This window comes from Xenopus laevis, chromosome 2L, assembly GCF_017654675.1.
Source record: "Xenopus laevis strain J_2021 chromosome 2L, Xenopus_laevis_v10.1, whole genome shotgun sequence".
Classification (NCBI taxonomy): Eukaryota; Metazoa; Chordata; class Amphibia; order Anura; family Pipidae; genus Xenopus; species Xenopus laevis.
In genome coordinates, this window is record NC_054373.1 from 64,430,709 (window position 1) to 64,456,001 (window position 25,293).

At 37.7% G+C, this 25,293-nt stretch overlaps 1 protein-coding gene across 1 annotated transcript; it reads right to left on the reverse strand.

The window, feature by feature from the left end:
* Positions 1 to 1,056: 1,056 nt before the first annotated feature.
* LOC108707485 (tetraspanin-18) lies at positions 1,057 to 12,688 on the reverse strand. The gene is made up of 6 exons (XM_041581263.1): positions 12,653 to 12,688; positions 9,881 to 9,955; positions 8,443 to 8,541; positions 4,219 to 4,395; positions 1,943 to 2,026; positions 1,057 to 1,399 (listed from the first exon to the last, which is right to left on the reverse strand). Exons 1-6 carry the CDS (start codon positions 12,686 to 12,688, stop codon positions 1,352 to 1,354), a joined length of 519 nt encoding a protein of 172 aa, XP_041437197.1. The 3' UTR covers positions 1,057 to 1,351.
* Between the last annotated feature and the right edge of the window lie 12,605 nt (positions 12,689 to 25,293).

The following is a 25,293-nucleotide window of genomic DNA, read 5'->3' on the forward strand; positions in this document are numbered from 1 at the left end:
CCCTAAGGGTACAAGTCTTGGCAATTTCAGCATTTTTGGGTGCTTATACAGAACCCCTTATACAGAGATTCCTTAAAGAAATTGTTCAGTGTAAAAATAAAAACTGGGTAAATAGATAGACTGTGCAAAATAAAAAATGTTTCTAATATAGTTAGTTAGCCAAAAATGTAATGTATAAAGGCTGGAGTAACTGGATTTCTAACATAAAAGCCAGAACACTACTTCAAGTTTCAGGAAATCAAAAAACCTGTTTGTGAGTTTTTCTGGAAAGAATAAACTTCTAGCATCATCAAAATTAACCTTATCTAGATGGATAAAGGATACTATCCAGACATAGCGGCAAAGTTGTCCCCGAAAATTTTCATAAAAGCTCATTCAATGCGAGCAACATCAACCTCCTGGGCAGAGCGTCAGCTCAGATCTGCAAAGCCGCTTCTTGGTCAAGCCTGCATACCTTTTCCAAGCATTATAGGCTGGACATTGATCTTTTGCAGGAAGCAGCCTTTGAAAAAGCAGTTCTCCAATCAGTATATCACAAAGATTGAAGAGTTCTTTGTTTTATGTCCCACCCTTACTTGCTATGTCCCATATATGCTGCGGCATTGGATGTGAAGGAAAGAGGAAATTTTACATACCATAATTTATTTTTCCTTCAAGTCTATACAGCAGCACAATTAGTTCCCAACCTAATAAATTGAGTGACATTGTGTCGGTGTACTTTTTTATAACACTAGGTAGAACTGATGGGAAGGGTTATTATAAGATGATAATGTTTTTTATTGGTGCTCACTTGTCCTACCAAATGTAGAGGGGGACATGAAGGAAAAATAAATTACGGTAAGTAAAATTTCCTCTTTATATTGTTCCACTATTTATGGGGTAATGCAATAAAAAAATGTGCAGGAGAAATACTTTTCCCATAACAACTCCCTTGGCAGATGGCAAAATAGTTCACATTGTCCCTGGAAAACAGTTTACTTTTAGGGTACTGTATGCAAAAGACTGATCAAACCTATTCCACCTTACCAAACATTACATGTTGATTTCAGGCACAAATACAAATTTTATTTTTATCATAGTGTTGCACTAGTCATTGTACAGATGCAGAACATATCTTCTAAACTGTATATATATGTAACATATAATCCAGTATTTGTCCTTTGGTTGCTTTAAACTGTTTGATGGTGGCAGTGCCTCCTTCTGGACATGTATTACAGTATATATGGTTAAATTATAAAAGCATGTCGGAACACCCTCCCTGGGCCACATTTCTAGGAATTTCACTGTGTAAAAAGACTGCCTTTTTCTTCCAAGCAGGATTTGCTGCTTATTTTCAATCAAGATAGTTCCTTTAATCAAAGTTGTAATAAAGGCAAATTGCAGTAAACATAGCAAATACCTGAAAATACAAAAGTTGCATGAGTAAGATACTTGTACTTTCTGGTATGATCCAGATATTATCATTTATCATTATGTAAGAGAGGGTTTTTTTTCTATAACTTCAAAGGGGAAAATAGTGAGAATTATATCCTTATTGCTTTGAAACTATAGGGGCAAAACTATCTGACACTGTAGTTTATTTAGTTCCTGTGACAGAAGTGTGACACAATAACTATTTAAACTTTCACAAATCATAGCTATACCTGATTAGGGTAAGAACTCATCCTGAGCTTAATGTTGTTGCAATTACTGGAACTTTGCCCCAAATATTAAACAATATACTAGCAGATAAATTGTGTTGGTATGGATTGGTAGGGATTACACACTTGTTCTGGATCAGTCAGTCTTTGGAATTACTAGGTGATTACTGACTGTGACCTAAGGTTGTCACAAGTAACTGTAAAAAATCTTGCAAAAATGATACTTAATATCAATATGATTATTATTTTTATCTGCCCAGAAAGACTATCCGTGTCCTATACATCTTCAATCCACCTCTTACCTCAGTTACTAGAACGCCTGAACAAATGGCTCCCGAGATTGAAATATATTTCTTTAATCCTCTGGAAACTGTCATAAAACAGCCCTAAAACAAAGGAAGCAAAATTTGAGATAGCCACTGATTTTAAATGAAGATTCTTGTGAAGATAATATGCATGTGTTATAACTTGTATATTAAGGGGGTGTATAACAGATGCTACACCTAATACAATCTTTACAGAAAAATTATTTTTACAGATGAAATTCCAAGTTTTCTTTTTTATTTAAAAACCTTAATACAAAAAAATTCAGAAAAAAATTCAAATACCTTGAATTTTAACTCTATAATTTTCAATGTGTCAGAAAATTGGAAAATCTCATTCTTCTACATAAACTTTTAGATTCCAAAGTTTTACATTCAAGTTTTTTGCACTTAATAAATGCTGCACAAATGAGTTTTTTGAAAGCATCATTTACAGCAGGGTTTCCCAACCTTTCTTACCTGTGAGCCACATTGAAATATAAAAAGTTGTGGGAAGCAACATAAGCATGAAAAATGTTTCTGGGGGTAGTAAATAAATAAAAATGGACTGACAGCCTACAGGAGACTGTTTGGCAGTACATCTGGTTTTATGCAACCAAAACTTGCCTCCAAACCTGGAATTCAAAAATAAGCTCCTGCTTTGAGGTCACTGGGAGCAATATCCAAGGGAGTAATGAGCAACATGTTGCTTCCGAGCTACTGGTTGGGGACCACTGATTTACAGTATATTCCCAAGTTTTAGCACAAAGAAAATCAAATTTAGTTGAACGTTGATAAATCTTCCCCATTAACCCAGTACAAACTACTGACCAGTAAATGCTACCCGTTGATTGGTTGTTGTTGGTTATTAGAAGTGAAAAAACAACATAGCACCTTTGTCATTTGCAGGCTATTAATTTATGTTATTAACTATAATCAGTGTTAGGTCTGATTTAAGCTACTTTTCTGAAAACGAATTTTTGAAAATCTATACTAATTTTAAATGAGAATAAAAATATTCAAAATGCACAGTAGTCAATGGGCTCTGGTTAGCCCATGCTGAACTATGTTAAAACATGATATACTATATATATATATATATATATATATATATATATATATATATATATATATATATATATATATATATATATATATATATATATATATTAATAATTATATATATATATATATTAAATAATTACATATTTTTAAAAATTATAATATATGTAAATATATATATATATATATATATATATATTTATACATATATATATATATATAGTCGTGTTCCAAGGAATGACGCACTCCAGGACTTCATAATGAGATCAAGCAAAGTGAAGTTTATTTGTCAAAGTTTTGGTCCAGTCTGGACCTTTCTCAAGACTTTTCATGGTCCAGACTGGACCGAAACGTTGACAAATAAACTTCACTTTGCTTGATCTCATTATGAAGTCCTGGAGTGCGTCATTCCTTGGAACACGACTATCTGCACTATATATGACAGCATAAATAAATAAAATAATTACATATTTTTAAAAGATTATAAAATATAAATAATATATATATATATATATATATATATATATATATATATATATATATATATATATATATATATATATATATATATATATATATATGTTAATACAGGTAGATTAAAGCGCAACATAACTAGCCACTAGATGGCAGAAGTAGACTAGTTATGAGACATTTCTCAAAAAAATTGTGTACTATTGCACAATATGACTTACATTTTGAAAACTGGTTAAAAGATTGTATTTATTAATATAGGTATGGGGCTTATTAACCAGAATGCTCAGAAACTGTGGCTTTCTGGATAATGGATTTTTCTGTAATTTGGTTCTTCATACCTTAGCCAATAGGCTTGTTTTGCCTCCAATAAGGATTAACTATATCTTAGTTGGGATCAAGTATAAGGTACTGGTTTATTGTTACAGAGGAATAGGAAATAATTTTTAAAAAATTTAAAAATTTAATTATTTGATTCAAATGAAGTCTATGGGAGATGGCCTTCCTGTTATTCGAAGATTTCTAAATTATGGGTTTCCAGATAATGGATCCCATACCAGTAATACAATGTGACTGCAATGTTGCAAGTAAAAAACACAAGTTTATTAGATTTGTGTAGAAGCAGGCATAGCAGTGGTTTATCGCTGGTATCAAGATATCACAAGAACTGCATGAGTTAGATTTTTGCAGCTTGTTTGACTGTATACTGTGTGTGACAGTGAAAGCAATCCCAAGTATTTTACCTGATTATTGGTGAAGCCTGGTGTGTTTTGCATACATTTTTCTCTATCTAGGATTTTTCCGGAGACAGGATCATCACGTCGACAGCATGCATCAGGCCATGGGGTGAAGGGATACATCTCATGAAAATGAGATGTGTTATCAAAATCATTTAATCCAGAAATACCACAACACGAAAGCTTTAAAAATAGAAAGGACATTTCCTAAATATATTTGCTATGTTTATTGCTAGGTAAAGTACGCAGAGAAATTAATGCAAAATTTCTCAGAGCACTCTTCTAAGTACTTTTGCCATTTACATTACCATTCGTAATTCACAAACAGCAAATTAAGTTAGTGAGCAGAGGAGAGTCGTCTCATGTTTCTCAGTCAGTGCTAAGCAACATAACAAGGCATTCCAGGAAATTCATTTTTAGCCAATTGTCAGTTGGGTTAAATGACCAGCAGATGGTGCTGCTGTTTCAAATTTATTATATTAAAATTGCTAATATCTTCAAACCTAGAAAAAAACAATGTCTGCTTACTTTCCCTTCTATACAGTTGCTTTACTAGCTATTGCTAATTTAGGAAAAGTTCTCCATAGAAAGGAGAATAAATACATAATTTAATTTATGATAAAAAGGAGCTTTAAATATAACTTAAAAACACAATTTAAAACAAATTAATATCAATAAAATAATGAAAAATAAACTCTATTGAAGAAAAATGTATTGTTATCGATTTAAGAAGTCAAGAAGGAGTTCAACAATCACATAAAGACACAAGATCATAGTCTAAGTGCATTTAAAAAATTGATTGAACCATGAGATCCTTTCTATACTTTTTCTCAATATCAGCAAGGGGTGTATTATACTGTATAGTACATTGTTGCAATAATAACTATAAATCCCTCCTTTCATTCCATTAAAAGGGCTGTTTTGCAGACAAATAAATGGGTCAAAATGGTTACTGGAGTATTATATAGAAAATAATACACCTCCAAATGTAAAATATAGGGTATAACAAGTAATTGACATGAGAATGCAGGCCAAGTGGTTTTATACAGGTTATCCTTAATCTTTAATATCCACTTAATTTCTCATAGGAGTACATCATATTAATAATACAAACATTCCAGAGCCAATTATAACTGGCATGACTAGGCATTTTTAAAGGATATAATTTACAGGGTATCCATGGTTATTTTGCAAACATATGATCTACAATTTGGTCATTTTCCAGCATTTATAATCGGTGCTTAGTGATGCCATTTCTGTCATGACTCACTGAAACTTTTTTACTATATTAAATAATGTACCCCCTATTATATTATAAATATTGGAATATTAGAAGTCACCATGGCATTCCATGACCTTTATAAAAGCACGAGGCCAAAGACCTAGTGAGTTCATATGGTCATTGAACTACATGGTGACTTATAATATGGTGACTTATAATATCCTTATATGTTACAATAGGGGGTACATTATTCACTATATAGTTTACAGTATTAGTATTTTTCAATGCACCATGCAGCACATTATATCTATATAAGCAAACACCAGAACACGGTTTTGTATGTACTTGCACAGAGTTAATTGCAAGTACATAAAATTATGATATTATTGGTATTTCTGAAACCTAGTGGGATGACTTTGACTGGACTGTGAATTTAGATGGATGCACCCATTTTACAAGGGAAAGACTTTAAAAAGTGGAGAAGGTTTGCTTTATGTAAAAGAGTGTGCATGATAGGCCTTATCGGTAGAGATTTGTACTCATAAATATTATGGGAATGGGTATGGGCCTTATGGACAGAGATTTCAGCCGAACTAAAGGTTACTAAAAATTAGCCTTGCTGAATTCTACACACCACCCAGAGGAAAATGGAGCCCAGCTATATTAACAAATGGAAAAGGCTTCAAAACTTTTACATGATCCAAAACATTTCTATAACAATACAGAATTTAGCTCCAGCACTAGTGTCGGTAAGCATTTAGGGAACAGTGGTCATAACATGTATGTAAGTATGTATGTATGTATGTATATTTTTATTTGTAAAGCGCTCCTTGAGGGCAAAGCACTGTACAACAAAACAATAAATTAATAGTAACAAACAAGGGGTCATTGGAATAAAAAGTAACAATAAGTGCATTATTAGAATACAATTCACAAAAATATAACATATAATTACAATGCAGATTAAGTGCTCAGTGTCAAGGAAACAAAAGGCTAGAGGAGCCTACCCCGTAGGGTTTACAGTCTAAATGGTCTCCTTTGAGATTATGCTGCAGAGACAACTGTATAAGGATTAACTAAAACACTTAACCCCTTTAGGGGAACGTAATAAAAATTGCTAAAGACGTTTAGAATTGAATTTTTGTGTCTAGCACTGATTGCAATGTAAAATCATTGACTAGGGAATATTAAAAAGGATGCAAACAATTAAAATCTTGGTTGCTAAAGTTCACAATGACCTTTGCGAACGTTTTTTGTGCTAACAAAATATATTACATTGCCCAGCTAGGGTATTGAAAGGTACAACGTTTGCCCAGTTGCAGTAACCCATAGCCACCAATAAATTTTGCTTTTAAACAGGTCACCAATAGATGCTACCTGCTGATTGGTTGTTAAGATGTAGTAAATTTTTCTTCTTTTATTACATAACCCGTTAACTTTTATATGTGCAAACAGTATAAGGGCATATCTGCAATATATTACTGAGTTGAGGTTGGAGAGGAAAAGGAGTATTTAATACATTCTGAAACTTACTGCTGAAACTTTTATTAGATAGTAAAATAATAAGATAGGCTGAAAAGAGACACCATCAAGTTCAACCTTTCATGTTGATATTTAACCTACCTAACTGCTTGCTAATCCAGGAATGCAAGACCTCTCTAATTTGTCTTGGACCAATCAATTAGGTGTATGAGACAGCAAATAAAGCATGCAAAAAGCAATCAGAGACGCTAAGATAGAGAAGGAAAAGGGTATTGCAGCAAGGAGTAAAACAGATCAGGAATTGCTTTGTAAATATGTAAATGTTAATATTTAAACTTTAATAAAATTAAGCAAGATAGGGTGGGATCCTTAGGATCAAGGTAAATTGGAGGTAAATTGTTTTTTGAGAGAAAAGTTAAAAAGAGATTTCAAAAGGTTATTCTGTTCTTAACTAAGTTACTAATGATTTCTTTTTTAAAGGGGTACTTCAAATTAGGGATGCACCAAATCTACTATTTCGGATTCGGACAAACACACGAAAGACTCGTCAGAATAGCAAACCGAATCGAAATCCTAATTTGCATATGCAAATTAGGGGTGGGAAGAGTAAAACATTTTTGCTGAGAAATTTATCAACAAATTTATCAACAAATTGCAACATTTCAGAATCTGAGAATGACTGAAACACTAGAGAGAGGAACATTTACATTTCAAATGCAATTTTATAAAAATGGTCAGAAATAAAGAAAGAGGAAGTTTAAAACAGTGAACTATCCGTTTAATAGAACCATATTTTGATAATGTGACTGTTGACAACTGGTTGGCTCAGGAAAAAATTCAAAAGATACTAGGGGGGTTATTTACTAAGCCCTGAATGCAAAAATCATGAAAAATTCGTGATTTTTTTTTTTTATAAAATTAAAACCCAGAGGCTAGAAAACTCTGAATCTGAAATCCCAGCATCTCAGACCTGTCGAGGTTGCATATAAGTCAATGGGAGAAGTCCCAATGATTTTATTGATTTGCACTGGGTCTCGTGCCAAACCCCGAAGTTTTCGGAGGTTTCGGGCAAAAATTGGAGGTTTTGGATGAAAACGTGAAAATCGTGAAAATCAGGTGTAAGGCCGGGAAAAAAATCGTGAGTATTTACCGCAAAGCAAATTTTTGGGAAGATTTAATAATAAATAAGCGTTAAAAACCCGGGCGGCTTAGATCGGATTTTGTAGCACCCAATATTGAGATAATTTCAGACCATGATAAATAACCCCCCTAGGACATGTAAAAGTAAACAAGGTTGGGTAGTGGAACTTTATATTTTTTCAACCCAAATTAACTATGTAACTATATGTGCAGACATAACATAGCATGTGAACAGAAGGTTCCTTTAAAACTCAGTCGCAGTAATAAATATGAGTCGGGAATTTCTTAATTAATACCACAAACTGCATTGTGTGAGTTCTAACCAAAGACTTATATTTAATTCTTTGGTATGTGTGTTATTAAGTGTACCTTATAAATTATCTTACTGCTATCATGATGGTATTCCAGGACTGACTGAAGACTTCAGATGCATTATCCCCTTTGTAAAATCTTTGCAGTTCCACCAGGAAGTGTTCTTGCTTGACCTGCACCAAAATTGCATAAAGGTATGTTTTACAAATACCCAGATATAGTTTATGAGTCAAAGGTGAAAAGACAAATTAATAAAAAAAAGGTAAAACCGAAAAATCTATAAAAGGGATGGTATCTCTGTGATATTAAAGGGGTTGTTCACCTTCCAGTACTTTTTCAGTTCAGCAGATTCCATATGGTTTACCAGAAATAAAGACTTTTCTATTTTCTATGTGTGATCATTTTTCTAATATTGAAGTGTAAAGTTCCATTTTTCACCTTCTTTTGTCTTTCTAAAGGGGGTTGCGACACTGTAACTGTTCTAAATTGATACATTTAGTTGATACATTTGTTATCTTTGTCCCCTAAGTTTCATTAAAGGCAGGTGTTAGAATTGATACAACAGTTGCTAATATATCATAGATTCTACTGAGAAATGTATCAACTTAAATGTTGCAAAATTGTAACAGCCAGATAGAAACAGCAGAGACAGGAACATTAAACTTTTAAGATTTTGGAAAAATAGTAAAAAAAAATAAAAAATGGAAAGCAATTGAAAAAGTCTTTATTTCCGGAGAACAATCTTAAAACAACTGAACTGAAAAAGTGTTTACAAGGTGAACAGCCCCTTTAACCATGCTCAGCCATTCCTAAGGCCTATGATACACATAGCAATTTTAGCCATTTTGCACAGTCAGTTTGTCAAAACACACAGTCAAAATGCCTGAAATTACCCCTATAACTGACAATGGAGATAACAAGAAGGCATCAGCATGCACAATGTCACATATTGCATTAAAACATGAACATTAACACTATTAAAAAGGCAGAGAGCTAATAAACTCATTCACACAGGCAGTAACATAACTATGGAGTGTTGGGCCCTGGTGCAGACAATACAGCTGGGCCCCCACCCCCTCCAGAAGCATTTTTCTAGCACCTATGTGCTTGCGCGAACTAAGCGAGCCCTGGTACAATTGCACCCCCTGCTCCCCTGGTAGTTCCACTACTGCACACAGGGAATAAGCGATTTTTAAAATTTGTCCTGCATTTTCCAGCAATATGCAATGCTTCAAACTGCTCAAATTTACTTTAAAAAAAGTCACCCAAGGTGGCAGAGCCATGCCATCCCCAGTTCCCTGCCCATGTGTAACAATAAATATTTCCACCCCTTTACAAATAGACTTTTGAAGAATCTTTGAAGACCTTTTGTATCCTGACTGAGCATTCGGTTATAGATGGCAATTCGTAGCAAATGAGTGGCAAAAGTGCAACAAAATAAATACTGTATGTATTATACAAATATGCACAACAAATAAGCAAAATGCAGACCATCAGCTTTTTATAAAGTACCATTTTTTGGTAGTTCAGTGCAAGAATAACTCCAATAAGTTCCACAATAATGAAGAGTAAAATCAGCACGAAGAACTGCAAAAGAAAGCACAGGATTAGGTCAGAGTTATTTTTGTTCGTACTATGACTGACTTTTTGAGCATAATATTATTGTAATAGGACAGACAGTTATCTGTCCACTAGATGTTAGAAACCTCTGTCCTATCCACTGTGTACTGAAAATCCCATACTGGCTACTAAGTTGCAAGGATCAATCAGCAGTGATGCTTTAATTGATATTCAAACCACTGATTGGATCTACTCTTTTCTTATGCTAATTGTCAACATTGTAATAAAGATGTACATGTTGATTTGTATTTATAAAATTATTGTTGCATTTGTTTGTTTATTTTGTAGATTTTATGATTTAAGTCTATAATAAAAATGAAATTAAAAAATTAAAAATTAAATAAGTGTTTTAAAACTCAGGTACAAAAGTTTTTCAACAGGGTTGGAAGGCACTGAGTGACCATAAAATACCCAATTACAAATACCCAAAATTATAAAAAGGGAAGGGGTGTACGTTCAATACAGAGCTAAACTAGTGCTAAAGAAATCTGATTTCTGAACTTGCAAAAGGCAGAGACTGTAGTTGGGAGTAGATCATGTGATGCTCAATGAGGAGATTTTACAGCTTCAGATGATGCAGCCTAGTTGCTGCCCAGTTATTGCACCAGATGATACAATGGCATAAGAAAAACAGGACAACTAGAATAGAAAGGAAAATACCAGTACCCAAAAAAAGCTGCCTTAGTCAATATGACTTCAAACCAAATCTTCGGTTCTTCCCCACCCCTCTTCCCCATACCCTATGGTGTGGGAAGGTTATTTATGAAAGATAGGTGAGTAAGGAATTTCCTACCTATTTACTCTGCACTTATCCGTCACTAATAATATTAAATGTGTATCTGTTAACTAACACCTATGTAATGGTAGTTAAAACCTAAATCCTCTTTGGGTGGCATATCATGGAAAATATGTCAAGCATCGGGGTGGTATTAGGAAGATATGGTGACAACATTTTTTGTTTAGTGTTGTTTGTATCTACTGTAACTAGGATATCTTCATACGCATGTGACAACTTTATACACATGTTTCTGGGTAGGACACCATGAAATTGATATCTATATAACCAGCTATGAAGGAAGACTTGGATTACACAAAATGCTTTAAAAATAAATTCAGCATTTCTTTAAAAGAACTTTATATTTGTTGTCATTTTTACTGATAGACTCCTCGCTAAAAAGCTTAACATTTCTGTAAGAAATATTCCATTACTCCATATTTGAATTAATTTCACCTCACCATTACAAGTAGGGGTTTATTTTTTCGAATAGCTCCAAAGCATCCCAGGAATCCAAGCAGAGAAAGAGCAAGCCCTAAAATCAGCAAAATGTATCCCCCGGCACTAAGTAATGGATTAGAGGTGACAATTCTCTGGAACCCATCTGGATCTGTAACAAGCCAAATTCCAACCCCTAAAAGGCAGATACCTCCAATCTGGAAAAGAACAAACATATTAGTGGGTGCAGTTTAGTTCCCTGAATATTTAGAATATTCTCATTTTGTGTATCCTATTTTTCACCTGACCTGGAGTTTTGTGAATACTATTGCTGGGTCCAAATTTCCATTATTTGAATCTACTAAAAAATCATTTAAACATGAAATAAACCCAGTTTTGCCTAAAATAATGATTGGTTCTATCTTAGTTAGGATCAAGTACAAGGTACTGTTTTAAAATTATTATTGAGAAAAAAATAATTATTTAAAAATGTTTACATTATTTATTAAAATGGAGTTCATGGGAGATGGCCTTCTTGTAAATCGTAGCTTTCTGGATAACAGGATAAGGGATCCCATACCTGGGGCACCCTATCCCCCCACACAGTTGGGATGTCTGGTTGTGCCCCCAGAAACCACTGGCTTTGCTGTTTCAGCTGTTATAGCCTTGCCAGCTACATGGTGAAATAGGAAATATTTTTTTAAATTATTTATTAGATACCTATCTAGGGTTACAAATTACAATTTCTGTGAGTGAAATGAAAGAAGAGGTAACAGAGTGATACCCCCCGGCTCTGTACCTAGTGCCAACCTTTAACCCTATCAGTATAAAAATTTTAACCCAAGCAGCCACTTCTACATTAGTTACACAACTGTATTACCATAAATGTTGCATAGGTGATGGAGTACAAATTAAAATGATAGTCTATGAGATATTTTTTTCTCTACTTTAGAACAGTTAAGCCTGCTATGTGAAGCTGAAATGGGAATATTTGAGACAAATAATTTGTATAGGAACCTTGGGGATTAAACCTACTGCAGAGAGACACATCGCTGGTACAGGGCAATGGAAGGATATTGTTGCTTGCCTGAGTGTGTCAGCTCTGGCACCAAGTGATTTTGCTGACATTTGGGAAGTAGTTAAACTTTCTGCATAAGACTGATATTTTGAACTGTAAACAGCCAGGTAATTTTTAAAGCAAAATTAGTAGTCAAGTCCTGGTTGATCCAGCAAAATACATAGGTAATAAATAGGTTGTGCTTTGTTTAGTACTCCTGTTGCTTTAAGAAGCTATACCCCAAACCAAATATTTCAAAAGCCCCCACAAGAGGTATTGTGCAGTAAATATTTACTCTGAGATCTCAGCAAATATTTCAGAGCAGAGCCAGAGGGAAAAAAAGTGAACCAGAAAAAAGGATGAAAGTATTTTTTTTTTTAAAAAAAAACATTACCTGTGTCTTCTCGCTCTGTACGCTACTTCTATGCATGCCTCTGGTTCCAAAACAGGGGATCTTTGAGAGCAGTGGAGAAGTATCCTTCCCCAGTCTGACCTGCGCCCAACCTTAACCTGCAATGGTTGGCCAAATCTCAACCTGACCCTGGCCAACTGGTGGTCAACCTGCGGGTCACTGTGGATTTCGAATCAACCTGCACATCACTATTTTGCACCCAGAAATTATCAGAAGTACCTTTGTCAGTATCTCTGTCTATCTGTAACTTATTGTCCATGAATACCGTTTCACTAATCTAACAGTACACATGCTGTGCCTTTCCAGCTTTCATTTGTATTTTGCCTGACGAAGGGGCCGTGGTGCGCCGAAAGCTTGCAATGTATTTTTATTGTTAGCTAATATAGGCATCACTTCTACAATATTTTTTGTATTTGTTTTTCTTTATGTTGTACCCTTCCTTGCTGTTTTTAAATGAGCCTAAAAGATACAACTCCCTTCTCTGTTATATGGGAACTTTATATACTATTTTGGTTAGGTTGGACAGCTGCTTCATATTCATTTAATAAATTAACAACAGTACCTGTTTCATGAATATAAAGCTTCCAGTGTTCCAGGAACTACAATTCCCATAATTACTTTGCAGTTGTGCTTTTGCAGCAGCTGCTGCACCAAAGGCTGCCTATCCTCGATCCATATATTTGTTTGTCAGGCCATTCAGTGACATTATTTTAAGTAGTCTACAAAATGAATTTATAGAAATATATACTTACAAATATAAGAACATTGAAGAGAAACATCATGTATGTCACTAGCTTTAAAACTCCCATCTTTGAAATGAATCCTGTAAGACAGTTGTTATAGTTTCAGTCTTCTGAGTTCTTTGAATACTGTTGCCCTCATACAGAAAACATTGCAGGAAAATTCATATTGTTACAGTTACAATTAAAAGTTTAAAAAATAAACATATTTTGCTTTCAAGTGAAATATAAAGGAGGTTACACCAAGTTAGTTGGCAACAATGCATAATGTTTGGGGGGGTCACATTTTCTCAAGAGAAGAGTTACCCCCAAATAAAGTGGAAATCAGGAACAATCTCCTCTGCCTACATGACACATTTATTATACTGCACCAGTTATATACATTGAAATATTCAGATACCTATACAGATGCTAAATAACATGTATCTTAATATTATGGTGCTGATATGAGGGAAGGGGGTTGTTGTCTAAAACCTAGAATATAATTCAAATTAACTATTTTCTAGAGGGATAGATACATTCCAGTAAAATATATAGGAACAACTGTTATTTTCATTGTTATATCTCAGAGGTTTGTTTTTAGACATCAGCCAAACTCCTCTGGCCATAAAATCTCTACAACTGATCTTTTTGTCTTTAAATCACAATATAACATAAACTTGATATAAAATAGCAGTAGCAGTGATCTAATAAAAAGTTGCCTACTGGTTTATATATTATATACTTTATAGATACTTAAATTAATTTATCAAGACATACCTTAAAGAAGATCTGCTAACCATCAGCACAGGGTGCCAGCCATTTGTATTGTGATACTGAAATATTTGTCACATGTCTGAGTCAGCCCTTCACAAGAACATCACAAAGATCTTCATGAATAGGCAACTTCTCATTATCATGGAACAGGAGCTAACTATTAGTGTCATTAATGAGCTAGAGAAATGCAGCTGGGAACCTGTCCAAAAAAGCTCATAATGCAAGAGGTCATTAAATAATAACGCATGGATTCACAATAGAATCTGATCTCACTGTGAGAGGCTATAGTTTAATTAATTGCACAGTCATTTACAGGTTGACTTGAGTATTTCAGGTGTCACTGATATAACAGGGAAGCCCTAATGAATATTCTATGTAGTACCCTTAAAATATTAATATTCACAATTTGTTTACCAGAAGGTTAAGATAAAGATAACCAAGTAACCAATAGGATATAATATCTGGAATAATTCATATTTGCAAAGTGGTATCACTAAATAAATAATAAATAATAATAACACAAATAATAAATAATAATAGAGAGAATTTTAATTGTTTTACTGGTACGCAAATACAATGCTTTTAAAGCTCTATTATTCTATTCTATTATTTTTGCTTGCGTTGATCTTTAAATAGATTTTCATGCCATGTGGTCTATATTTGTTAATTCATCAGCAGAATAATGTTACAGACAGACTTTCAACAAAAGGACGCTGCTTTCTTATTATTGTTAAAACATATAAAATACTGTAATTTATTCTTCAAATTTGGATGATGGCAATTAACATGTTTTATATTAACCAATTTGTATAAGGAGATATATAAACAGGGTCGGATTTACATTATTCTGCTGATATTGTAAATAGTGTCTAAGACTGGAATGATGGTACATTTTCAGCTTTGGGATCAGTTTGACCTATCAAGAATTCAGTGGTATAAGTGCATTTAGGTGAGGTATGCTTTAAAGCAAATTCAGCACCAGATAGGTATATGCGATGCCTCCCTTCATTATGTCTAATTTATTGAATTCAGGTACAGTAATGTACGGATGTCAAACAAAACATGGCAGCACAAACTCAGTTAGGTCTACAAAGAAGAGTTTGGTGTTAATATGGACAAGAAGTGGGAGCATGCTTTATTCCCAAAGTGGTCTCTTTAAACCACAGGTATAGGTTGATCCAACCTGGTATTGTTCTCTGTTTGACCCTGAGGAAGTTGGAGTGACTCCAATGAAATGCATTGGTCAGTTGAGGCTAATAAATGCATAGGACCTGGACATATCTACACCATTACATACACTGTGATCCTACCTTGATAAAGTGCACAGTGTGTACCATCTATTCATCAAGGGATCTTGGGATTTGTGTACTGGGATAATTATAGTCATGCTTTGCATTTGAGACACTTGTAAGTGCAATTTCAAATTCTTTCTGAATAAATTGTTTAATGGTACACACTATGGGCCTGCATCCCTCTATTATTTCTATAATTTAGAATGACTAAGGGTGACTAAATCTCCCCGAAACTCCAGGTGTGCCCTTACCCTTAGTCTGCACCTCATACAGACATGCACAAATAACTTATTGCTTTATTTTATGTATGTGAAATCTGAAAAGAGGAACGGGCAATCCTTTTCTTTGTTGTTACACCGTAAAAAAACATCACTCTCACTGTTCCTTCCCACAGTTCATATAGCAAAAAAAGATATTTAGTTCATCACAAAATTGAAAAGAAAGTGAAATAAAGTGCAAGTGTTCAAGTTAATTATAAATAATTAGTGACTTAGGCACCAAATTTATATCTCAACACAAAGTGACTTAGTGCTTAATAAATCACAGGATATAAGGTAACCAAAGTTATTAATAAATTAATTGAATTGATGTTTCAGTAATCACAATTACAATTTGCCCTGATTAAAAATTTGATATGAAATTGGAAAGTTCAAAGTCCAGAAATCTACTGACTATATTTGTTTTTATATCTATTGCCCTGTTATACCACAAAGTAAAAGAGAAGACTGGAACCCGGGATCTGTGGTCTGTTACCTTATCTATTTCAGATATAAGAGACTATTTAACCATAAAAACACAAACACGAAGCATGATGGAAAGGAAGGAAGATTTAAAAAGTAAGGAGAATATTACAACATAATTGGTTAAAAATATGTAGCCAAACTTCAAACTCCTACTTTACCCTCACTCAGCTTCTGATTAACACTTTTAGAAAGAAGGTTTAAAAAGTTTTTTAAAAATTCAATTAGATTGAGCCATTAGTCTTCACACTGCCCTGGCGCGTGTTTCGATACCCAGCTTTATCAAAAGACAGAGATTGAGAGGTCAGAGAGATTTTGCACATGCCGCTCATAGTGTATTAGCATTGCTAAGCCCTTGTCATTAACACATTAAATAAAACTAACTCCTGTGCTTATATAGTACTTGAAAATGTTTTAACACATTTACCTAATTTACATTTTCCCAGGTTTTACACTATTTTTCCTGGTCCCCTAAAAAATGTAACACAATGGTTCTGCTATGAATTTCAAACCACTAAAAATAAAAAACATTATTGGGCAGAGATCCCCTTTAATATTACTGAAAAATTGTTCAGAAGGATCAGATAGCATGAGAATGAAATTTTAAATTCAGAAGATATTTGGGAACCCATAAAGGCATACATACACAGTATACTGTACACTGTAAGGGGCACATTTACTATTGGTCGAATATAGAGGGTTAATTAAAGTAAAATCTTCAAAAAAGTAACAAAAAGTAAAATCTTCAAATATCGAAGTCGAGGGATTTACCGCATTTCCATCGATCAAACGATCGAAGGATTTTAATCCATCGATCAAACGATTTTCCTTAGATCAAAAAAAGATAGGAAAGCCTATGGGGACCTTCCCCATAGGCTAACATTGGTGCTCGGTAGGTTTTAGGTGGCGAAGTAGGTGGTCGAAGTTTTTTTTCTTCAACTGTTGAATGGTCGAATAGTCGAACGATTTTTAGTTCGAATCATTCGATTTGAAGTCGAAGTGGTAGTCGAAGGTCGAAGTAGCCAATTCGATGGTCGAAGTAGCCAAAAAAAAACTGCGGAATTCGAAGTATTTTTTATTCTAATCCTTCACTCGAGCTAAGTAAATGTGCCCCTAAGAGTGTCACTATGTCTGTGTGGTAATATAAACATGAGCAATAAGTGTGTTACTATCTGTCATTTTATAGGTGGTGTCCACTTACTATGTTTGTTTGTGTGATAGTATGTCAGGTATCACCTGCAGAATAGGCCTTAATGTTAATTTGATATTTTAAGCTGAGAAAATGAGCAGCTCCTCAAAGAACTAAGCTGCTGGAAAATATCATGTTAGAAAGGAGATCCTCACTGTTTTAATTTTGTTTTAAAATGAAAATGCACATTCAGTTTTAATGAGAAACTAAGTACTGTGCCATCTCTGTCAGTCAATTCATGTCACCCCACTCATGTTCTAAATCTTACTCTATTAAATATTAAAACGAAATTCAACAAGTGTAAAAAAAAAACAGGTTTCTCATTGTTCAACATCAGAATGACATGATTAATTTTCACTAGTGAGCAAATGTCACCAACATCCAGCATCCAAAACTTCTCATTTACACATCTAACTATTAACTACAAATCTACCAATTGAACCTACTAACAGGTATGAGACCTGTTATCCAGAACGCTCGGGTCCTGGGGGTTTCCAGATAACAAATCTTTCTATAATTTGGATCTTCATACCTTAAGGGGCAGATTTATCAAAATATGAACTTAAAGCTTAATAAATTAGCTATTCATTCCTATGGGATTTTTAGAATTGTATTTATCAGTGGGTGAACGTTAAAACTCATAAAATCCCATAGCTTGAGCTCTAAACTCACATTTTGGTAAATCTGCCCCCAAGTCTCCTAAAAAACTTATTTAAATATAAAATAAACCAAATTGGCTTGTTTAGAAAGATGGGTTGGCTTGTGTTGGGGTTCTTGGCTCTCTTGAAACCTTAATAGACCTCGTTATCCAGATTGACTGTTGTATCAGGGAGAGGTGCTTGGGAAAATCAGGAGCTTTTGGATTTACTTGGATGTTACCAAGGGCTTTCTCAGCACTAACATCTCTGTGAACAGTCCCTTATTAACTCCTTCACTTCTCTTGCAGCTCCAAGGAAGACAACTTGAGACCATCATTCTCATTGATTCTGGAGCCTGTAGCAGTTTTGTGGACAAGTCATTTGACGCTCATGCGATATGCTGTTTGTGATTGTTGCTCCCAGCGTGACACTGAGAAAGCTACTACTTGTTTCTGTCTGCTATTTGACCTCAGCCTGACTTTGACCCTGAACCTCACTGCCTCACTTCTGAACTTCTGCCTGTCCCTGACCAAGAATTGTCTTCATCATCGGCTACTGCTACTTGGAGGTGCTCTCACTGTTATAGCACTTCTGCAACTCAACCACTTGGTCAGCTCTGTCTTCAGCTCCAGGTGCTGTTTCCATTGTGGGAGTGCAGGAGAGGCGTCTCTTCATCTCGACTCCACAATATGTGAGTACTTCTAACACACGGGTAGCCCTTCCTAAAAATGGGTAGCCCTGGTCAAAACTGGACAAGTGGCATCACCAAATGTTTTCATGCGGACAACATTTGTAACATTTAATACCGTGAAACCATGGTATCCATTTCAATTTGTAGTACAAAACAAAAAATGTTGCCTCCCAAGTGGTGGGACAAATCAGACTGATATTTTTTCCTTCGGTCCAACAACAACACAGCCTGCATGCTAGGTGTAAGGCTAATTGATATATGATCCAGCATTTTTAGTTCATATACAGGTATGAGACTGCTGATTTGTGCAAAAGCAATCACGTTGGCGATTCGCCGGCTTTTGTGTGGCCTGCTTAATTCCTTGTTAGGAGAAAAAAGAAACCGCGTTTGATTAAAAATAACAAATGTTGGCCTACTATTAAATAACAGTTTTTTATTTTGATAAAAGGCAATGTGCAAAAAATGCCCCAAAAGGACATATTTTTCACTTTGCACACTATCCGGAGGTGTTTGAAGAATGCTCTGCATTCCTCTGTGATCCCTGCAGCATGCCCCTTGAATCGAGAACTGCCTGAGGTGGACAGAACAAGCATGTAGACATGGTCTTTTGGGCACTCTTTTGAATCATTTCCCTAATTTTTAATCATTTTATTTATTTACCAGTGCCTTCAATTTATAAATACGTTTTTTTAGTTTCAGTAGTAATCAGTAAACTCTACTGCTCCTGCTTATTTACATTACTTAATCAGAATGCATGAAGACAAATTCACTGAGTTTATCTGTGTCAGTTAATGGTAGAATCAAACAAAAGGCATCTTCACACATACAGTATAAATGATATTATAAACCCATTTGAGCACAAGCTACTGCATTCATAAGAATTATTTGGATAAAAAGATAAAGCATTGTTCTTTGGCAGGCTGCCACCTAACAGTAGTTGGGGATAGAGGGATGGCAGTATGTCCCTGAGGCAGTTAGTAATGCTTTCCTTGGGGTAAAAGTAACAGCATATAACTACAAGCATTATTTTAGTCTTCCATCAAGTCTTCCTCCCTTGGTATTGTTTTCTAAAGGGTCTTCGGGACAAATGCACTTTTTAAGGTTGATAAGTAAACACTGAATTAAAAGAAAGTGCAATGGAAAACAAATGATTTTTTTGTGTCATATGCCTAAACACACAAGCTAAATTTGTGCCCAGGTGCATTTCATTGATTTATTGTACATGCAACATGTTCAACATTTCTGCTTTGGCATTTATACATTCAATTGATAAAAATACATATTAAATTCATATATTTTACATCTGGCATACATCCACATTGCCTTTAGAATTCACTCCTGGAGGAACTTCATGCAGACAACATTTTGTAACATTTAATACCGTGAAACCATGGTATCCATTTCAATTTGTAGTACAAAACAAAAATTTTTGCCTCCCACGTGGTGGGACAAATTAGCCTGCATGCTCGGTGTAAGGCTAATTGATATATGATCCAGCATTTTGAGTTCATTTACAGGTATGAGATTGTTGATTTGGGCAAAAGCGATCACGTTGGTGATTTGTCTGCTTTTGTGTGGCCTGCTTAATTCCTAAACATGACCAGCATCAGTACCCTTGGGGCCCTATATTACTAATTACTAATATTTAAAAACTACCTGCAGTAACAAACTGTCACGATCGCCGCCTGGAGCAGGTCCAGGAGCTCCGGGCGGCGCGTCCTCCCCTGCCGGCGTCGCTCCCAAAATGGCGGCGCCCATGGCCGCCACGTGGGTAGCGGCGCCGGCGCGATGACGTCAGCGCACCAAATTCAAATATAAAAGCCATACCAAGACGCCAGAATGGCGCCCAAGTAAAGGATTCGTTCCTGTGTGTTTCCTGGGTTTCCTGTCTGCTATTTTGAAGACTTATCTTGTTCATGTTTGTTGCTGACCTCTTGCCTGGACTTTTGGACTTTTGCTGATATTCTGCCTGCCCTTGAACCCTTGCCTGGACTTTGGTTATTCTTCTGGTTTACCCCTTGTTGGACACCGCGATCTTGACTCCCTTGTGGGCTTCCTCCTTGATCCTGACAACCTCCCTGGTGGGAGCATCCCAGCTCCCTGACATTATACTTGGGCCATGGATCCCATTGAGGAAGCTCAGCCGGATTTCGGCAGGGCCTTTCGAGGTCTGCATACCCGCATGGAGGCGTACGAAGCTCGGCAAAATTATGTCGGACGCACGCTGGAGGCGATTTTGGAAAAGTTATCCATGCTAACGCCAACTACTCCAACGCCGGCGACGCCCACGCTAGTTGCTGCCGATATGGCTACACAATCCTCCACTTCTGGTCCGCGAATTCCTGCACCGCCTCTCTACAGTGGCGACCCTCAAGCCTGTCGTGGTTTTGTGAATCAGTGCCAGATTCGGTTCGCCCTGCAACCTGCGGAATTTAACTCTGAACGAGCAAAGGTTGGTTTCGTGATCACTCATCTGGCGGGGAAAGCGCTCAAATGGGCATCTCCGCACTGGGAGAAGGAGTCTCCCTTAATTGACGATTCCAAAGCCTTCCTTCATGAATTCCGGACGGTGTTCGATGCTCCCGGTCGGGTGGCGACCGCTGCTTCTCGTCTGTTCCAGATCCGCCAAGGAAATCGCAGTGTAGCGGAATATGCCATTGAATTCCGTACCCTCGCTGCAGAGACTTGCTGGAACAATGATGCCTATCATTCTGCCTTCTACAATGGTCTCTCTATCCGCCTCAAAGATGACCTGGTCTCCCGTGAATTACCCACGCAGGTTGAAGACCTCATTGCTTTGTCTGTCAAGGTGGACACTCGTCAGAGAGAACATCAAGCTGATAGGGACAGAGTCAAGAAATTTCAACCCATGTTGGCTCCTCGCTTTCAAAGACCTATATTACCTCCTACCTCCCAGCAACCTTCTGTTATTCCTCCTGAGGAACCTATGCAAGTCAGAAGAGCTCGTCTCTCTGAACAGGAGAAACTCCGGAGACGTACGGCTGGACTTTGTCTCTACTGTGGGGGTCAATCTCACTTTGCCAACTCCTGTCCTGTGAAGCCTCAGAGTTCCCCTCTTCAAGGTAACCTTGCAAAGACTCATGTAGGGGGTGTTACTCCCAAGTCACAAGAGAACTCTCATTGGTTTCTTCTGCCTTTACAGATCCGTCTGTCCTCTAAGACCATTGTTGGCTCTGCTTTTATTGACTCTGGAGCTGCCGGTAATTTCATGGACGCTCTCTTTGCCAAGCATATGAATGTTCCCCTGTTTCCATTGACTCCTCCACTTCGTGTAACCGCCATTGATGATCGACCCCTTGAATCCGAGTTTATCTCTATGACGACTGGGGAATTGCCTGTACAGGTTGGGACTTTACACAAAGAAAAGTTATCGTTCCTGATTATTTCCTGTCCTTCTGTTCCAGTCTTCTTGAGGCTTCCTTGGTTACGCCTGCACAACCCTATTATTGATTGGTCCTCGGGGCAGGTTTCCCGTTGGAGTCCATACTGTCAACAGCACTGCCTTCCTGCTGAACCCATCCAGAGGGTGAATATTTCTTTGTCAGATTTGAAGACGCTTCCCTCCTTCTACAAGGAGTTCGCTGATGTCTTCTGTAAAAAGTCTGCAGAATTTCTCCCTCCTCATCGTCTCTATGATTGTCCATTTGATCTCCTGCCTGGAACCATGCCTCCTAGAGGTCGCACTTATCCTCTCTCCCCAGCAGAGACCTCTGCCATGAAAGAATATATTCAAGAAAATCTACAGCGGGGGTTTATTCGCCCTTCCACTTCTCCTGCAGTGGCTGGATTCTTCTTCGTGGAGAAGAAGGATGGAGGCCTACGTCCTTGTATTGACTACCGGGGTCTAAATAAAATCACCGTTAAGAACCGGTATCCCTTGCCGCTGATCGCAGAACTTTTCGACCAACTGAAGGGGGCTAAAATCTTCTCTAAGTTGGATCTCCGTGGGGCGTACAACCTTATCCGCATCCGGGAAGGTGACGAATGGAAGACAGCATTCAACACTCGTGATGGGCACTATGAGTACCTCGTAATGCCCTTTGGTCTCTGCAATGCCCCCGCTGTCTTTCAGGAATTCGTGAACGACATTTTCCGGGATCTCTTGGGAAAGTTTGTGGTCGAATACCTAGACGACATCCTGATTTTCTCCAAGGACCTTGCAAGCCATCGCTCCCAGGTGAAGGAAGTACTCTCTCGTTTGAGGAAGAACTCTCTCTTTGCCAAGCTGGAGAAATGTGTATTTGAAGTGTCCAAGATTCCTTTTCTGGGCTATATCATCTCCCCAGAGGGTTTTGAGATGGATCCCGTTAAAGTGTCTGCAATCCAAGAGTGGCCCCTTCCGCTGAGCACCAAGGCGATCCAGAGATTCATTGGTTTTGCCAATTACTACCGGCAATTCATTAAGGGGTTCTCTTCTTGTATAGCTCCTATCCTGGCCCTCATCCGAAAAGGGGGTAAACCCAGCTCTTGGCCCCCATCTGCTATTGAAGCCTTTCAATCCCTGAAGGATGCCTTCACTTCCGCTTCGGTTCTCCGCCATCCTGATCCGGGGTTACCTTACTTCATTGAGGTGGATGCTTCTGAAGTTGGAGCTGGAGCTATCTTGTCCCAAAGGCATCCCTCTGATGGAAAGCTGCACCCATGTGCATATTTCTCTAAGAAGTTCTCTCCTGCTGATCATAACTATGATGTAGGAAATCGAGAACTCCTGGCTGTCAAGCTCGCTTTGGAAGAGTGGCGTCACCTCCTTGAAGGTTCCTTGATTCCAGTCACGATCTTCACCGATCATAAGAATCTCAAATTCATTCAATCTCTCAAGAGGCTGAACCCCAGGCAGGCAAGGTGGGCTCTCTTCTTTTCCCGATTTAACTTTATATTGACTTATCGCCCTGGCTCCAAGAATCGGAAGGCCGATGCTCTGTCGCGAAGTTTCTCTCCGGTGGATCGTTCTCCTGAAAGACAAGAGCCAATTATTCCTCCTGTCAAGATCATCGCTTCATTGTACCCTCAGTTTGCTGATCAAATCCTGGCTGGTCAATCTTCTGCCCCTCCTGATACCCCCATCGGAATGGCTTTTGTACCTCCTGAGCTTCGTCTGCCTATCCTGCAACAGACTCATAGTTCCAAACAAGCGGGACATCCTGGTCCTGTTAGAACTCTTGAACTTTTACGGCGTCTAGTCTGGTGGCTGACAATCCGTAAAGATGTCAAAGACTTTGTTTCTGCCTGTACCGTTTGTGCCACTTCCAAGTCCAGCCATTCTCGCCCCAGTGAGTTACTACAGCCGTTGCCTGTTCCCTCTCGTCCTTGGATGCATTTGGCAATGGACTTTATTGTTGAACTTCCTCCCTCCAGTGGGAACACCGTGATCTGGGTTGTCATTGACCACTTCAGCAAGATGGCCCACTTCATCCCTCTACGGAAGCTTCCATCTGCAGTGGAGTTGTCACAGTTGTTCATCCAGTTCATTTTTCGCCTGCATGGCTTCCCGGCCGAGATCGTTTCTGACAGAGGGTCCCAATTCACGGCAAAGTTCTGGCGTTCCCTGTGCAAAGATCTGGGTATTAATCTTCAGTTCTCCTCAGCTTATCATCCCCAGACAAATGGAGCGGCTGAGCGAGTGAACCAAGCCTTGGAACAGTTCTTGAGGAACCACGTTTCCCTTTGTCAAGATGATTGGTCTGATCTCCTCCCGTGGGCAGAATTTGCTCATAACAATGCCTGCCACACTTCCACTGGAAGGTCCCCATTTATGTCGGTGTATGGTCAACATCCTCAAGCCTTCCCACAAGACTTTGTGTTGTCTGATGTCCCGGCCGCTGATGACCATGCAGCCCACATGTCTGCTATTTGGGCTGCAACCAAGTCAAACTTGGAGAAGACCGCTCTAGTTCATAAGACATTTGCAGATCGTAGACGTAGACCCTCTCCTCCCTACAAGGTCGGTGATAAAGTCTGGTTGTCTTCCAGGAACATTCACTTGAAGGTACCATCTCCTAAGTTGGGTCCGAAGTTCGTAGGTCCATTCTCCATCTCGGAGGTGATCAATCCTGTGGCTGTCAGACTTCAGCTTCCCCCTGAAATGCGAATTCCCAACGTGTTTCATGTCTCCTTGGTGAAACCCGCCACTTCCAACCGCTTTTCTATTGTCCAGCCTCCTCCTACTACTATCTCTGTGGATGGTCAACAAGAATATGAGGTAGAGAAGATCCTTGACTCCAGAATCTCCAGGGCTCTCTTCAGTACCTCATAAAGTGGAAAGGCTTTGGCCCTGAAGAATGCTCCTGGGAAGGACGCTCTGATGTCCATGCCCCTCGTCTTGTGAGGGAGTTCCACTCCAAATTTCCCCAGAAGCCAAGTCCTGGTGGTCCGGAGGCGCATCCTCCCCTGCCGGCATCGCTCCCAAAATGGCGGCGCCCATGGCAGCCACTAGGGTAGCGGCGACGGCGCGATGACGCCAGAGCGTCGACGTCGGTGCAAGGACGCCAATGACGTCACTATGGCGTCACCAAGACGCCAGAATGGCGCCCAAGTATTGGATTCATTCCTGTGTGTT